The 18622-nt window shown below is 48.0% G+C and overlaps 1 protein-coding gene across 6 annotated transcripts in view; it reads right to left on the reverse strand.

The window, feature by feature from the left end:
* The window catches only part of LOC144791764 (disintegrin and metalloproteinase domain-containing protein 28-like), a 3516669-nt gene that overhangs the window by 1244230 nt on the left and 2253817 nt on the right, over positions 1 to 18622 (reverse strand). For all 6 annotated transcript variants that reach the window (XM_078666532.1, XM_078666533.1, XM_078666531.1 and 3 more), the window contains one exon: positions 2690 to 2885. In XM_078666532.1, coding sequence (XP_078522658.1) covers positions 2690 to 2885 — 196 coding nt within the window. The remainder of the gene's footprint in view (positions 1 to 2689; positions 2886 to 18622) is intronic.

The raw sequence follows: 18622 nt of genomic DNA on the forward strand, positions 1-18622 counted from the left end.
GGTACACTGGGAAAAGTTACTTCCAAAGCCATATGTCTGGTCTGCTTATTATGAACCTTTATGGCAAAGGCAGTTGGTGCATCCTATTGTGACAAGCATTTATTAAGCCAGTCAGCCCTTAACAGTTGGGTATTATAGCCACTTATTTTGTGACATGTAACCTCACAGATTACTGTAGTAAGCAAGGGTTTCGGCGTTGAACCCCACTCTGACAAACGCTGGGGGATTTCACTGTGATGATTCTGGTTAGGCCTTGTTGACAGGGGTTGTATATTGTTTTGCAAGCTGTTATTTTTCTTCATAGTTGTAATTTTATAACGGTATGCATGATGGTTGCCCGTTTATGTTCACCTAAATAGGCAAGTGCAGGGTAGGTGTAAAATCAATAGTAACGGGTAAAGGCTTGATCACTTCGTTGGGAAAAGCCAAGCCAGATTTCATAGTTTGATCTGTTTATTATGAAATGTTACAAAATAGATAGATAGCTCTCCTGGCCCACTTATTGTGAAAAGCATGTGTGAAAGGCAACAGGCCCTTAAGGATGTGCTAAAACCTGTGAGTAGGTATTTCTTTACATGGCATTCCACAGATTACTGTACTAGACAAGGGTTTTGTTGGAGATTCACTCAAACAAGCCATAGGGATAGAAGGTATGCAACACAATATTCCCTTTTAGGCTCTCTTTGTAGAGATAGCATTTTGCTTTGCCAACTGTCAGTCCTTTTAACTTTATTTCGGTTCTATTAAATATAGAATTTAACAGTACAAAGACATTTTAAATACATAAAAATTCATGGATATAAAAACATCTCAATGGCAGTACACAAATATTAAAAGAAAACTCCAACTGTCATTCATTGTACATTTGTACTTTTATGACTGTATGCCAGATGGTTGCCTTGTAGAAAGCTTAAACTCAGTACAGTAGGCTTGGGTTGGTTATGGTGAAATCCCAATGATAAAGGTGATCGGACTGATTATTATTAAAAGTTATGATAAAGGCAGTAGGTCTGGCATATCGATTGTGAAGAGCATATGTTAATGTCAAGCATTAAAGGGTGAATGGATATTACTGTACAAATAGGTTTTTTGTTACATTCAATCTCACAGATCACCTTAGAATGCAAGGGTTTTGGTTACTACTACGACAAAATATGGTTATAGAAAATGTACACTGTGAGAATCCTTGTTTAGTCCTGTCAGGAGAGGTAGTCTTTTGCCTTGCCAATCGTTATTACAAAGGCAGTTGGCCTGCCTTATTTATTGTGAAAAGCATATGTTATATCCAATAGGCCTCCAACATATTGCTGTGACATTATGGCCCTGATTACAAACCCGGGGCGGACTGCAACCGACCGACCGGCCATCAGTTGCGGACTGCCCGTCATCTGCCCCTGTGGTCCACTGCATTGCAATGCGGAGGCATTGGGCGGTGGTACCGTCCGCTGCTGTTCTGATGGGTTCGTTGAGTCTTTCAGAGCATAGGAAATTCTCACAATCCCATAATGATGACGGAGCCAGCCTCGGCTCTGCCTTTGGAATTATAATGTAATTTTCCGACAGCTTTTCCAACATGGAAAGGCTGTCGGAAAATGACTTTGTGGGCCCCCTTCTTCCCTGGCCCTCCGCTATGGAGCCTGAAACATCCCTGCCCGTGTGGAAGGCACAACATGGAGCCTGCCACACGGTTTAGGGATGTTCACAAACATCCATTTTACAATGGCAGTTTGTGCTGCAGGCCTTTTCCACCCGCCGCACAGGCTGCCATTGAAAAATGAATATGCAGCCTAATTCTGCGGTCAGAACTGCCAACCTATGGTTGGGGGGTTCCAATCCGCAATGGTGTTGCATCATAATTAGGCCCAATGTTGCAGTCCATATAAAGATATTTGGTTACATGTAATGTTACAGATTATCATAGTAGACAAGAGGTTTGGTATTGGTCACCCACTCTGACAAACCCAGGCAGCAGAATTTCACTGTGCTGATTCTTGTGATGCCCTTTTGAGAGGGGTTGTATATTGTTTTGCCAACAGTACTTTTGTACATATCTGTAATTTTACAACGGTATACATATTGATTGCCAGTTTATGGGCACTATATTAGGCCTGTGTTGTAGATAGTGTGAAGTAATTGGGAAAGGCTAGAGGCCTTATTTGTTCACTGGAAAAAAGTTATGTCGGATTCCTTAGGTGTAATGTGTTTAAAAGAAAAAGTTATGACGAAGCAAGTAGGCCTCACTTACTCATTGTGAAGAGCATGTGTTAATGGCAGTAGATTGTTTTAAGGGTAAACTGTGCAAAAGCCTGTAGGCAGGTACTTTGTTAAATGGAATCTTGCAGATTACCTTAATAAGCAAGGGCTTTGGTGACCCACCCAAACTATACACGATTTGCACTTTGACAATTCCTATTAGGCACTATTAGTAGGAATTTTATATTGTTTTGATAACTGCATTATATATATATATGTAATTTTATAATATGATACTTGATGGTTGTCAGTGTTTGTAGCCAACATCCAATCACATTGATGCAATGGAATAAACACACTCTAAAACCTGAGCAGTTTGTAAAAGTGCTTCTTGTGTAATTCACTGCTGTCGCTATAGGGTTATGCGCAGGTCAGTGACTGTATTTTCTTTTCTTTTGACTAAAATATTAACGAGTTAGTGTGATGTCCTTCTTACCCTGGCCCCACGCGTCTTCACACTGGGTCCGCAGCGTAGGGCAGTTTCCCATATTGCAATACCCTTCTCCTTTCATGCAAGGGAAGCCACTGACTCGTAAACGGTCACTCGTGCAGTTGGAAGATTTGCCATCACAGAAATCAGTCAAGTCGCATTCATCTTTACTTGGCCGGCACACAGTACCAATTTCTTTGAACTGCGTAGAAAATCAAAGGAAAACAGCTATTATATATATTTCAATTAAAAGAACAAGTTTTCCAAAAATGCCTTATTGCTACTTTGACATGTATTACATTTTGGCATTGTGAAGTGCTTCCCAAAGCAAGGGTCTCAGTGTATGCCTGCTGAGGCACCCGTTGGATGGAAACTGCATGATGTATCAAATCTTGCTGCTTCAGCAAAGATGTGGATCTCATTAGCCGCTGCCATAAACTCAGTGGATTAGTTTACTTTTCGGCTTCACCAGAAGTAAGCATCTGAAGCCACAGAAACATCCCACAACCAGGTAATACTCAAATAATATTCTCCGTGGCCTCTCCTTACTTTAGCTGAAGGGCAGCACTAGCGGCATTTGGGCTCGGTAGAGGAGGCCAGACACACTGCTTCTAGGACAGGAGTAGCGTGGAAGGGTTTTGTGTTCTTGGATGTGGAAAGTTAGTGGGTCAGTCGACTCCTATCCACCTTTATTCAAAGTTTCCCTCGCAATTTAGCCATGTATAAGCCAAATCTCGTGCTCCGTCCTTTTGGTAACAACCTGGTTTTGAAAATCAAAGACTGGGACTTACCAGTGAAATAGAGTTAGGACTATAACTTTACAACAACAGAGCAGCACAGATTAATGTAATTGTCTGCTCTTACCACCATAGAAAACAGATGCTCATGAGGCATAAGGATACAATGTTGTATATTCTTGTGGTAATATGGAGAAAATAAATGTAAGTCTGACACACAGTATCTGTGCTATTTAAACAGCGTACTATGAGTGCTGTTAAGTGCTAATTTAACCTGCATAGGACACAGAGAGATGTTTATATCTGGACGTAATCAAACCTATTTAAATACTGGAACGTGATACATTTGCAGAAATGTGCTGGCTAAACATTGGAAACATGGGACTGTGCCTGTAAATTCTTGATGTTTAGTCAATCTTCTGAGTGACCCTTCTATCAGGATATTTTCAGTGTATATGTTCAAGAGTGCCTCGATGCCAAGGCATTCTGTTCACTGGGGTTTCCTGGATATCATGTAGGTCACAAAGGTACATCAAGTACTGCAGAGTGAGCAACAGGGCCCTGAGGATGCTAAACTTAATTAAGGTGCTGCTGCAACAGATGATGGACCTCACGCTATCCCCTTGCTTGCTCGGCCTGTTGGACGGCTTGCTTGCCACCTGCCTCCGCCACTGCCCTCCGCATCCTGAGGCTGTCTCCTCTCTGACATGCATGCTCCCGCTCCACCATCTACCACCACACATTGACCGGCTGATGGAGGCCCTTGCCCACCCTTGGGAACACGGATTGGGTCATCTCCCACCTGAAGCCACACTCGCCGTGGTGCGCGGGGAGCGCTGTGCTGACCGGTCGCTCAGAAGTCCCACCACCACCCAAGAGGCCCACCACCACGCCCTTCTTAGTGGGGGCTCCTCCAGACACTCCGAGCCGTGCCGTGGACACCCACTGTCTGCCTCTCCTTAAATCGCAGCTGCTGCCATGGGGAGGGCTGATGGAAAGCAATCAAAACTCCCTTTTGAGGCCCGCAAATATGCCAAAATGCAAGCTGACATGGAGGGCAACCAGGCGGCGGGCCGTGCTTCTGACCCACCCACCTCCACGGAGGACTTGAAGGAACTCCTCCTGGGGATCCAATCCAGCTTGGCCTCCATAGAGACAAAAATGGACACCATGAATGCCCGTTTGGACAATCTCACGCACAAAGCCAAGCGCCACGAGGAACGCATCCAGGAGACGGAGGGCTGGATCTCTGATTTGGAGGACTCCTCCCCCCAAGAACACGGACAAAACGCTCGACATAGACAAAATTCTGCAGGTAACAGCAGCAAAGAACGAAGACCTGGAATCTCACTCGAGGCACAACAACCTGCGAATCCTAGGGGTGCCGGAGTCAACAGCCACGGGGTAAGATGGGAGACTACGTGGAGCGCATGCTTATCGTGCTCTTTGGCAGGGAGGCCTTCTCTGCGGTCCTCATCATTGAGAGAGCACACCGCTTTGGCCACCCATCCTGCATCCGGCACCCCTCCTCGCCGATCATTGCAAGAGTACTCAACTACAGAGACCGTAACGTTGCTTTGCGGCTTGCCCGTGTGCGGGGAAAGCTGCTCTTTGACAAACTAGAGGTGTCGCTTTACTCTTACTTCACTGTGGCCGTCCAGGAGGCACGCAGAAAATTCCTCCCAGTAAAGAAAAAGCTTCAACAAGGGGTCATTCCCTATGCTATGCTTTATCCAGCGCACCTCAAAGTCACGCACTAGGGGAAGCTCCACTTTTTCATGAATCCTCAACATGTCTCTGACTTTCTAAAATCCTTGCCTAAGCGACTCACAGTCAGTGAGCATCTCCATCTTCTCATCCTGCCAATGCTGGTGGTGCCCCAGATATAGAATAAAGGTCATGTTACCCTCCAAGCCCTTCCTTTTCAATGTTTCTTCTCTGCACAATGTCTTCATGGAGACTGCAAATACCATGGGCCCCATCAACCTACCACTGGAAATGTGGCACCTAATGCTATGAACTGCCCAATACATTGACGTGCATCCTTCTCAACATGCGCTTTCTGCACCGACACGCAATAGAGATCTGGAACCTGATCGACACTCTCTCGCCCGACGTTACCTTCTTCACGGAAACCGGGACCAATGCCAGTTCTGGCCCGACATCGCAGCGGCCATCCCTGACAGCTACAAGATCCAGAGAAAGGACCGTCTGCACCACTCAGGAGGAGGACTCGCCATCTCACACAAGACCCCCCTCCGACTCTCCACATCCAGTACGAGTGACCCCCACTCCAACACAGAGCACCTCCACTTCCAGATACAGAGTTGCCCCAGGACCATGCTACGTGGCACCCTCATCTACAGACCGCCAGGACCTCGCACTCACCACGCAACCACCATCGCCGAGCTCGCCGCACCCCATGGCATCACCTCCACTGACTACATTCTACTTGGGGACCTGAATTTCCACCTCAACAACGGCAACCACCCAGACTCCACCACTCTCCTCAGCAACCTCGCCAATCTTAGACTAAAGCAGCTCGTCACCATGCCCACCCACAGAGGGGGTCACACCCTCGACCCTATCTTCGCAGGAGGAGCTAACATCCGCTTCAGCCACACCACCCATCCCTCCTGGACTGACCACCACTGTGTCAACATAATCTTCAACACCACCACCACACCCAAACCTGCCCCACGCTCACCATGACAGAACTGGAGGAAGGTCACGGAGGAACACCTCAGCACCACTCTCCATCAAAACCCCCCAATCACCACGAATGACACCAACTCCAGCAGCCAAGGAATTTCACCGCTGGGACCAGACGCTCCTGCAGATGCCTAGAGAAAACCTGGCAAAACCTGAAAACCACAGGGGCGTGGCTGAGCTGCGAGGCATTATGTCAGCAGCTTAGCAGAGCTCCGTATCTCCCCATCTCCCCGTCTAGACGTGATACCCATCCATTCACCAGAACACGATCTTGTGTGCTGGATTCTCCCAAGAACCTGATGCGGTTATAACGGATCCAGCGAGAGCATGATTGATCCACGAACGGGGACGTCCATACATCGGGCCTACCAGGAGATGAGACGCATGGGCCTCGCATGGGAATAGAGGCTGGGTGAGAAGACAACGGGCCAGGAGCTTCGCCCTTGGTTGGTGCCGGATGAAAATAGGTGTCCGACACCAGTGACCGGAGATCGGATTGAGTCTCCCCCTGGCTCCGGGACAGTATCTGTGAATGGTGTCTCCTCCCCCTGCTGCGAGATAGAACCGCTGAGCTGCACTTGGAGCCGGAAAAGAACTTGGGCCTAGAAGGTGAAGAGATGCCAGGGGCTTGCGTGGAAGTGGCGGCCGTGAGTGAAGGAGGCGGGCCAGGAACCTTGACCCTTGGTGGTACCCGGGGAGGTCCGGCAGCCAGAAGTTGTGACCTGAGGGTAGAGTGAGTGTTCCTTTGGCCCCCGGATAGTATCCGCAGCACGTTACTCCCCCGCAGCCAACCTGAATGCTTTGCGGACCGCGGAGGCAGAAAAGGCCGTGATCTAGTAAGGCGGCAGAGAAGACGCCTTCAGGGCCTTGCGTCGCCTGGGATCAGCGGCGGTGATCACCGGTCCGGGCAGTGAGGGGCATCAGTATGAGTGAAGACCGGTTCTGTGGTGGGGACGAATGGAGGCTGGGCCTATTTGGAAGCGGGACATCAGATGCAGGGGCAAGTTAGAGTGGAGGAAAGCCCAATTGTGACTCACCGCAGGCGATGTCTTGCTGAAACGGTGGGGAGCCGGAGCCGGAGAGTTTGAGGAGGTCTCGCTGGAACACCCGTATTTTGTCAGATCTGTGAATGCAGCAGGCCCCCACAGTGGACACGGCAGCCGGATGGGGCTTGACTCCGCGCAAGTGAGAGGTGACAACTAGTGGAACGGGCAACCCACAAACTGAAGGTGACGAGTGACACCCATAGTCAGGGGCCGCCAGCTGCAGACCGTAACAGGAGGACCTGTGGTTCGGAGTTCAGACGAGTAGCCGCAATATTGGGTGGACGGCCACAGATAGCGTGCTCCCTTGATTGCACGGAATCATCAAAGTGCGTGGGTGGCAGGTCTGGACTTCCACCGGGTTGCTTGCCTTCACTGAGTTTGGACATTAAACACGTCATAACCCACCGTGGCTGAACAGTAGATCAGAGGGGGTACTGGCTTTGACACTCCATGCTGCAACTCACATAACTCTACATTGCAACGACTCCCAACTACGGCTACTGTTGCTGCCTTGCCCGACCTACAAGTTTGATCTGGTGACATTGCCTGGGACGCCGGGTGGCCATCACTCCTGGGGGCGACCCTAGCTAGTTTGCTGGCCAACTGGTCTACTGGGCTGGTGCGATTGGGATAGGCACCTGTGATACAATGGCATCATCAAGGGGCAGCAAACCGGTGCAGCAGAATAGACTTGACCGCTACACTCTCGCCAAGACATCACTGACTGATCCTTCTCCCATGGGCAAGAGCAGTGGAGCACACCCTGAGTCGGACCCGGAACCTACCCTCAAAAACGTGCTAGAGGCAATTGCGGGAATCAAGACGTCACTGAAACATAAGATGGATGCTATAACAGTGGAGGTCAACTGGCTCAGAGCAGACCAGAACAAGCACAGTGAGAAAATCAAGCAATTGGAACTTACAACTGCGAGTCTGGTGGAAGATACTTTCCAGGTAAAAACTGATATTAAAGAACTACAAACCTTTTGGAAGTATGCTGAAACAAAGATGGATGACTACGAAGGGAGACTACAACGTAACAACGTGCGTATCCTGGGAGTTCCAGAAAAGTCGGATGGACAGGCTACCAATCTCTTTGTGGAGGACCTCATCCTTAACCACCTGCAACCAAAGGGGCTCTGAAAGTTTTTTGTCATTGAAAGAGCCCATAGAGTGCCGGGGGGTCGTCCAAAGCCTGTGGCCCCTCCGCGCCCAATCCTCGCCAGAGTACCTAACTTCAGAGATCGGGACGTTATACTCCAACATACCAGAGTTTGAACTCCGCTCCGCTATGATAACGCGGAAATCACCTTTTTTCCAGATTTCACCATGATGGTTCAGAGGCAGAGGTGCTCCTTTCTTGGGATTAAAAAGATGCTGTGGGATAAAGGATACAAGTACGCAATGCTTTTCCCAGCCAGGCACTGTGTGGAAGCCGACGGCAGAGCCTGGTTCTTTGATCAGCCAGAATTGGCAGCAGACTGGTTGGAGGCCGGCTGACCATCAAGATGCAAAAGACTGGGGTGTAACGTATGGGGGCAGGGGGTTTCGAGGCCGCCTTGGACTTGGGGGTTTGTTGGTGAAGTTCTTAGACGCAGGTGGGAGACAGGGGTCAGCTTAGGGGCACTACACATCGTTCAGAGGAGAGAAGAGTCTAATGTAAATCAGGCTAATTGTTGATTTGCATTTGGGGATAGTTAGTATGGCAATACCATGAGTGGGGGGGGTACACCACGTACCCCACTTTAGTACATGTTGTTTGGTTGTATGGGTGACAGGCACTCTGCAAGTTTGATCATGGGCAGTGTGAAGCCCAAAGGGAAGGGGTGCAGGTAGGGGGGTGGTTGAGAAGGGTTGGTCTGTATTGAGATGTTTTGTTTGAGGTCTGTAATTGTTTTATCGACATCATCACAATGTAACGCATAGCAGGGCAGTGTGGAAATACAGGTCCAAATGGGTACACAGTGGGATATGGGGATTAATTTCCTTAGTTGGAACGTCAACGGGCTTGGGGATAAATTCAAATGCAGCATGGTACTCGCATATATAAAGAGACAGTCCCTGGATGTCATCCTCCTACAAGAAACACACCTAGTCGGAAACATGTGTAAGGCTATAAACAGGCGAGCATATAAGCTGGTGGTGCAGGCCGGATTTACGACGGGGTCACGGGGAGTGTGTATAGCACTGAAAAACTTGTTTCCGTTTACACCACAGTCCACTTGATCAGATAATAGGGGTAGATATGTGGGTATCTTGGGTCTCTGGGAAGCGAGAGTTGTCACATTTGTGTCGGTGTACGTTACCCCTGGCCTCCAGAGTGAGACATTTAAATACCTGAGTGCAATCATGCTGTCCTTCCCGGAAGGCCTCCTCATGTCAACTGGTAAGGGCAGGTCAATCCAGAACTCTGAGAAGCTCTAACTTACTCCTTCTTATTCCTCCAAAACTGAAAAAGAAAACCACACAATACCGAGCGTTTTCTGGCAACACTCCCAGGATGTGGAACGCTCTCCCTCAAGCCCTCAGATGCAACCCTTCCTTCTCCTGTTTCAAAAGGGACATTAAACTCCATCTCCTTAACAAATACTTTCCTGACCAACGTCAACTAACCTAGTCTTCTATATCCGAGTGTACTCCTCTCTCTTGACATACAAGGATAGTTGGTGACTGGTCTTTGTTAACCACCTAATTATCCATGCTGTATTTTTTGATCCTTGGTTTGCTTCCTTACTGCCTGCCTACTATGTAATGCAATTTCCGAATGTTCTTTTTTTTACAGGATGTATGTAAAGCGCTCTCGGATGTACGTAAATCGCTCTGATGCCTAAGGGTTAAACTAGCGCTATAAAAAACTTTCAAAATAAAAATAAATAAAAAATGTTAGGAGGAGACTTTAATGCAGTAGTATCTGACATATTAGACCGCCACCCTCCATGAGACATTAGACCCTCGCATCAGTGGCTACCATACTTTCTCGACACAATGGGATTCGTGGATGGGTGGAGAACTCACAACCCAGGTAGGACTCAGGACACCTTCTTGTTGAGCGCCCATCACAGTCTCTCACGTATTGACTATATACTTGTTCCGGCCGCATTGGTACTTGATATCAGAGAAATACGACACCTAGGTAGAAGTATTTCTGACCACTTCCCGATCTGGACAAACATCGTCCTGGGCCAGAAGAGGCCAGGTAGAATCGCTTCCAATAATTCATGGTATCTCCTAGACCCTAGTACCCGAAAGAAAATAATCCATGAAACAGATCATTATGTCCTTGACAATGAGGGTACTGTGGAATCAGCTCAGATGCTGTGGGAAACCTATAAATCAGTCCTTCAGGGTCAGGCCCTGTCTTTGATAGCAGGACAGAAAAAAGAAAAGTGGAGGGAGCTGGTACAGGTGGAGGGAGAGGTGCTAAGACTGGAGACCGAATTAGAATCAGAGGTAACTCCCTGGAGTATACATCTCTTGCATCTTTAACAAGATGAGTTGAGGGCCACAGCGACAGATACAGCCAAAGCTCAGGGAAGGGAAACACAGAGTAGAATTTATGAATATGGGGACAAGGCGGGGAAACTAATAGCATGGTTGGATAAGAAGGAATGGGCTAGTCGCCTTGTGCCTGAGCTCCTTGTAGAGGGAGTTGGGCCGATCACGGACCCGCAGGAAATTGCGGGTCCGTGACCTGCAATTTCCTGCAAGTTTGCTGAGAACCTCGCATTAATTTGAGACATCTCGCTCCCTGAACTGTCAGATGAAAACAGGGAATATCTTTAGTCAGAGTTTTCGAATGACGAGGTAGCCCAAGCAATAAGGGCAATTAATTCTGGGAAAGCCTCAGGCCCCAATGGTCTACCTATTGAGCTTTACAAGCTCCGGCAGAATAAAGTAGCCCTGTATCTTCACTTGATGTTTTTAAGACAGTAGGAAGAAGTGTACACTTCACATTGATCAAAGGATAGCCAATATAGTGGTTATTCACAAGACCAGTTGTGCCACCTATAGACCAATTTCTTTGCTAAATGTAGAACCCAATATCCTTGCAAAGTTATTGGCCATCAGACTAATAAAGGTGAAAGATAGTTTGGTGCATCCGGACCAGTCCGGTTTCATGCAGCATCGTAACACCGCCTTGAACCTGTGCAGACTACATGGGGTCTTGGGTAGAGCAGCAACTATCCAGGAACCGGCGGCATTGGTCTCGCTGGACGCCATCATGGCGTTTGACATGGTGGATTGCCTGTATCTTTTTGCAGTACTTGCCAAATGGGCTTCAGTCCGAGATATGTGAGTTGGGTCCAGCTATTGTATTCAGAACCATTGGCCAGGGTAGTGGTGAATATTCGCACTTCAATGACATTTCAATTGAGATGGGGAACGAGACAGGGGTGTTCTTTGTCCCCACTCATGTTCGCTTTGACCCTGGAATTCCTGGTGGTGTGGATCCGGAAAGATCAGGTAATCCGCGGAATGGGCTGGTCAAGGAGTTGGGAGGAAAAAATATCCCTATTGTATCTGACTTCCCCGAGGGCCTCTTTAAAAGGCTTATTTGATATCCTAGCAGTGTTTGGGAGATATTCAGGTTTAACAGTGAATTGGACAAAATCTTTCCTTTACCCACTACAGGGAGAACCCTCTACCCTTCTGAGGAACTGACCGCTTCAGGTAGCAACAGACGGATTCCAGTATTTAGGCATCTACATCTCCCTGAATCCTGTGAGCCGTTTTACCCGTAATCTCCGACTGCGTATACAACAGCTGAAAAAAGATATAACGGCCTGGAAAGCTTCACCACTCTAACTGTTGGGTAGGGCAACTCTTTTTAAAATGACATCCCTGCCCCGCTTCCTTTATGCCCTACAGAATTCGGTGGACCCTGTCCCGGGCATCATATTTTAGGGAAAAAGAGAGTCTTCAGAGGTACCTTCTGTGGAGTGGACATCCCAGGAATGCATTAGCAAAACTCAATCTGAATTGGTATGACGGAGGCATTAGACTCCCTCACATCAAGAAATATTATTGGTCATCTCACTTAGCCGCTATTAATCATGGAACGTATGGAGGTATTGGCGATCCGGGGTTTGCCATGGACAGGTGGCTCCTCCCAGGAGGGGACTATGGGAGGGCGTTATATTCCAAACCTGGTAGATATCATTCGACCGGTCCAACCGCTCACTCAGTTCGTATTTGGCACGTAGTTCATGAGTATTTGGAGTGGAACGGTAGACTTATACTGGCAACCCCCTTGTGGAACTCCCAAAGACTTGGGATCTTGTGACAAACTAAAGGATTTGATAAATGGGATCTAATTGGTATCTCCCAGATCAAAGACCTCTGGGTCTGGGATGAGGTCATCCCATTCGCCTCCCTTCAGAAGCAATATAGCCTTGCAGACTCGGAACACTTTAGATATCTCCAAGTTTGACATGCCCTCCGGACCCACCTTACCTCGGACTCTGCCCCGCCACCTTCCTCTCTGCTAGAAAATAGAAAACTTGACGGTCATTTACCTGAGAAAACCATCTCACTGATATATAAGAAGTTAATTAACAACATGGAGGACCCACTCCAAGCTCTTAAAAAGAAATGGGAGAGGGATGGCCTTGAATTGGATAAGGAGGACTGGCAAGAGGTGATTTCCTCCCCGCACTCCATAGGGTATACGTAACTGGTCCCAAGTTGGTACATATGGGTAGAGCAGTAAACAGGGATTGTAGACGTCAATGTCGGAAGGAAGGTATCTTTATCCACATTCTGTGGAAATGTGATTACATACAGGTTTACTGTTCCGCCATACACTGTGCACTAAATGAGGTCCTTGCGATTAATCTGCAGCCTGAGGTGCAGAGATGCTTACTAAACATCTGGGAACAGACCTCACCTCATACACTAAGCAGTGGGCAACATTAGCATTAATGATCGCCAAAAGGAATATCGCGCAGAACTGGGGAGCACAACAGCCACCTACGATTGGGAAATAGAGGGAAGATCTAGATTGGTGTATTTTCAGTGAGAAGTCAGTCTATACAGCCAGAGGATGTCCGAGGAAGTGGAATAGGGTCTGGGGTCCATGGAATGCATAGAGGGGAGACATTTGCACCCCACCGGTTAAATGAAGATGACCAACTCACGCCCTTCTAAACATTTTGTATTTGTCACTGTGTATTTGACCTTTGTAATCATGTATAATCATTTGATTTGTGTACTGTCTCCTAATTAAGATGTAATTTTGCGTAAGATGTCAATATTGTTTGATAATAAAAAAGAGTTACTAAAAAAAAATAATGGGAAAAAAACACAAAGAAAACAAAACCTGAAAACCACAGAATCACAGAACAACCACAAGTGCGCCCTGAGGAATACCACCAAAGCATAAGAGACACCAAATGGACCTTCATAAGAGACAAAGTCCAGACCAACGTGACCAACGCCAAGGAACTGTTCAACGTCATACAGCAGTTCGCCAAACCCACCTGTGAAGCCACAGACGTCATACCCTCCCAGGAACTCTGCGACAAGCTCAGGTCCTACTTCCATCTGAAGATCAATGCCCTCTACGACAACTTCAGGGAATCAACGACAAACACCAACCCCCTACCAACCGCCGCTGATAAGCCCACCATCACCTCCTGGGATCCCGCAACCGTCACACTTATCACCACGACCATGAAGAAAACCCACTCAGGAGCCCCAACGGACCCCTGCCCACCGCACATATTCCACAGGCCGCCGCCGTAATCTCACCCGAACTAGGATGAACCGTCAATGCATCACTCAGATCAGGCATCTGCCCAGACGACTGGAAATGGGCAAAGGTAAAACCCCTCAAGAAACCAATGGCGACCCTACAGACCTGAAAAACTACCAACCCATCTTTCTCCTCCCCTTTGCGGCCAAAATCTCAGAGAGAATCGTAAACACCCAGCTGACCACTGTCATAGAAGAGAACTCCATCCTGGACGCCTCCCAGTCTGGATTCCACAGCAACCACAGCACCGAGACCACCCTCCTCCCCACCAACGATGACAGCCGAATACTACTGGATCAGGGACACATCACCGCCCTCATCCTTCTAGACCGCTCCGCAGCATTCGACACCATCTCACATCGCATGCTAGCAGCCAGACTTCATGACGCAGGAATACAAGGAGCCGCCCTCGACTGGATCCTATCCTTCCTCTCCGACAGAACCCAGAGGATCAGACACACTCCCTTCCTCTCCAATCCCTGGCAGAGGTCCCTGGCATCCGAAGAAACAGAACTGGCGTGAGACCCTTCTCCTACATCGCAGCAAAAACCTGGAATGAGCTTCCTGTGAACATCAGACAATCCCCGACCCTGCACACGTTCAGGAAGGACCTCAAGACCAGGCTCTTGGACAGACCCGAGGCCGCCGCCCCATCCCCCCCAGCGCTTTGAGACGCTCACGGGTGAGAAGAGCGCTATATAAACCCCCTGATTGATTGATTCATCCAGGGCTGATGCCATAGCGGCTTCCGAACTTAGCCTACTGCTGCAGTCCACTTGTTGAGATGAGACTCTCTCCTGCTCCCTGAACACCCTCGCTGTCGCGAGGTGTCCCTGGTTCGCCCTTTAGCCTCTACCCTTTAGAAGACCCCTACACTGTTCTGATATAGTATCATCTTTGTATACTGTTTACCCCCCCCTTGTTGGGAGATGGACACACAGGATTTGGAGAAAGGGGGGGAATGTGCAACAGCAGGTTTGGGCTGCTGATGTGGGTGGGGGGTGTTTTGTTCACTGCCACTTACAGATGACCCGACTAACACCGACGCTGCACATACAGCTGGTCCACCTAACAAGACTATGACTCTCTCCTCAATATCTCTGACTTGCATCCATAGAGAACTGTCCTGACCCCCCTAAGTATTACCTCCTAACTTGGAACGTGAGAGGACTGGGTGACCCATGCAAGCGCCGACCTAACCTTTCCTACGTAGACCGACATAACATACACTGCGCCGCACTCCAAGAGACGGATCTGGGCCCTTCGGCTCCTACCGCCTTTCCATCTCTCGGGCCACATATTGTTCTATTTCCTCATACTCCACCCACGCACATGGCACCGTCATTTTTCATTAGAAACACGCTTCCCTACACCCCGATGGGGGCTTACAATGACCCGCTAAGTCGCTACAGCATCTCATGGGCTAGACTATCCACCCAAACCATAACATTTATCTCTCTTGCTATGGCCTGAACACTGACAACCCTGAGTTCTTCTGCATTCTATGGGGCAAGATCCTGGACACCGGCTTGATGCACTTAGTGTGGGGTGGAGATTTTAATGTCGCCCTGGACCCAGCCCGGGATCGCTCACACCCACAAACCCACCACTATTCCAATGCACACTATGCCCTCAATCACATCATCTCAGACCACAAACTTGTTGACACTTGGCGAAGTATCCATCCACACGATAGGGAAGGCTCCTGCTACTCCTCCACCCATACTTCCTGATCATGTATCGATAGTTGGCTTATCTCTAAGGGACTGACCCCGTGGTATTACCGGGACCTCCACCTCTTGCGCACCTACTCCGACCTCAGGCCGGTTCTCCTCAAGCTCACTCCTCCTCATGTAGATTGGCCATAATTGTGCTGAAGATTTTCCTCGCTCGCACTTTTGGACCCAGTGTTCAAGATCAAACTTGAGCAAGAAATAGCCAATTTTTCCCCCACAAGGAACACTCAGTCACCCAATTTTCCATGGTATAGGAGGCTTTTAAAGTCGCTGTGCGTGGAATTTGTATCGCTAAAAGTGGGGGCATCCTGAGAGACATTCATACCACTCTTCGCAAGCTGGAAACGGTACCTTAAACATGTCGAAACACAGATGCAAACCTCTCCCACTCCAGAGCTGCAGTCTCGTCTGGGGGACTTACTCATGGACTATCAGGAAACTTCTGATAGGGAGTGCAAGTTTTAGAGGGAAATACCACATTCCCCACCGCTATGGGGAAGGAGAGAGACCAGGCAAGGTGCTCACAGCCCTTGTTCGGCCACCTAAACACCCCAACACCATCCTCGAAATTTCTGATGAGGATGATCACTTATACATGAACACCTCCGATATAGTTACCACTTTCAAACGCTTTTACAGTGCCTTGTATGCCTCACACAACCCGTTGAATTCTGGCACGGGGACGGTCATCAAGAATATCTTCTTGCACATCATGAGGACAAAGAGATTACTGCTGCTATCTAGCAGTTGCAGCCTGGGTGGGCCCGATGGTCTCACGGCTGAATTTTACAAAACATACCGGGACCTACTCATACTGCTTTGCCGCAGTTATATGAAGAGGCTTGCGAGTCGAGCATTCTCCCTGGACCATGTGTGATGCGCTTATAATATCCATCCTGAAACCCGGTAAGCCTTCGTCGCTATGCAAGTCCTACAGGCCCCTCTCCTTCACTAATGCCAATGCTAAAATTCCAGCAAAACTGATAGCAAACCGTATCAGTCCTCTTATGACTGCCCTAGTCTTCCCTGACCAGTCGGGGTTTGTCCTCAGCAGGGGAACATCTCACAACCTCCGTACCCTGTTCGCTGTCTTACACAATATTGACCCCGATACAAATACGGTGCCTGTCTTCCTTGACGCCACCAAGGCATTCAACTCCCTGGAATGGCTTTCGTGCTCAACCGCATGGAATTTCCTGCCCTCTTTCTGGCGTTGATCTACCTTCTATACACAGGACTACCGGCCAGTGTGGTGGCTAATTGCACCAGATACTCCTCTTTCTTGATAGCCAGAGGCACCAGGCAAGGGTGTCCCTTGTCCCCTCTCCTATTCGCCATGGCGATTGCGTCCATGGCCGCAAAAATCCGCCAACATCACATAGACTATCCTCTAATTTACCCTGAGAGAAAAATATTGATTTCTTTATATGCCGACAACATTACCTTATACCTCTGCAACCCGAAATACAGCTTCAACCCTATTTCACATCTCCTTATCCTTTTAGGACACCTCTCTAGCGTTAACATAAACTGGGGGAAATCCCAGATTTTTCCTCTCACTGACTCCACTACATGTTTCACGGCTGACTACCCCCTTGCCTGGTGCGACGACACAATTACCTATCTAGGAATAGTAATAACTCGCAACCGAATTTTTTTTTTTTTTTAAAACATATTTTATTGAGTTTTTTAGTATCAAACCATACAGTACAGTTGCTCCAGGATCTTTGTTACACAACCATGTATAACAAGGCGTTCCAACTCAAAATCCTCAGTTTGCACAGGTATGTACATGAACTTCCAGCTTTACATTACTTATTATACATTCAGTCATATTATGCATTATCATCAGTATAGTATAAGGCAATACATACAATAAAACCCAAAACAACACCGCAACTTCCCCCCTCCCTTAAGGTCACGGTCTCTGTCCACCCATTACACACTGCACCGAAAACACAGTGGGCAGCTTCATCATTAAAAGTGTCTGGTCCGCACACTCAGCATTGCACTAAGTCCCAACCTTGCTCTACTGCACACACACTGCATGAGTCATTTCCGTACCAAACATCCATTTCCTAGGTCACAGAATCCAAATCATGTAATTGCATCCCTTCTAACATAACTTCCCATTCGAGGGAGATCGGGGTTTTTTCGCAGGCCTCTGATTTCTTCTCTGCCTAGTGTCGCACCTTCTGAGCCACCCCAGCGTAATAATTCTGTGTGCCAGGCAACCACTTCCGGGGATTTACGAGATTTCCACCTCATACTTATATTTCTAATAGCCAGTATAAATGCAAGGTTTACAAATCGGTGTTGCACTTTATGGGTAGTGGTATGAGTATGGAGCCCCAAAATATACTCCCCCAGTGTATCAGTAATGGCAAGCTGCGTGGCCAACTCTGTCATGTGTCGTACTGTATCCCAATATCTCCGTATCTTCGGGCATTCCCATACCATGTGTATAAAGCCCGCTCCTTCTAAAAGACATCTCGGACATAAGTGCTGTGTTTGGGGAAACATCTTGTCTAGTCTGTTCGGGGTTAAATATGTACGATGTAGCACCATTGTTTGGATACATTTGAATTTGGCTTTGCATGGGATCTTTCTGGGGTGTTCCAACACTATCGACCATTCCTTCTCCGACATTTCTTTTCCCATATCTAATTCCCACAGGGTCTTCAGCGTTTGCAGGGAAACCCTCGTATGTGTACTAATACCAGCGTACAGCCATTTAATCAGATGACGCCCACCGCCCATGTAATAGACCATCTTAACCAATTCGTTCTCTGGGGGGCTGTTCTCTGTGGGGCCCAATGCGTCTTAATAAATATAATCAGTGCTGCATGCATTAAGTACAAATGTGCCGGGGCGCCAGTCTGATTTATAAACGTGTCATGGTCCATTAGTGTCTCTTCCCCGAACAAATCCGCCACCATACTAATACCCGCATC

This window comes from Lissotriton helveticus, chromosome 11 (assembly GCF_964261635.1).
Source record: "Lissotriton helveticus chromosome 11, aLisHel1.1, whole genome shotgun sequence".
NCBI classification, from domain to species: Eukaryota; Metazoa; Chordata; class Amphibia; order Caudata; family Salamandridae; genus Lissotriton; species Lissotriton helveticus.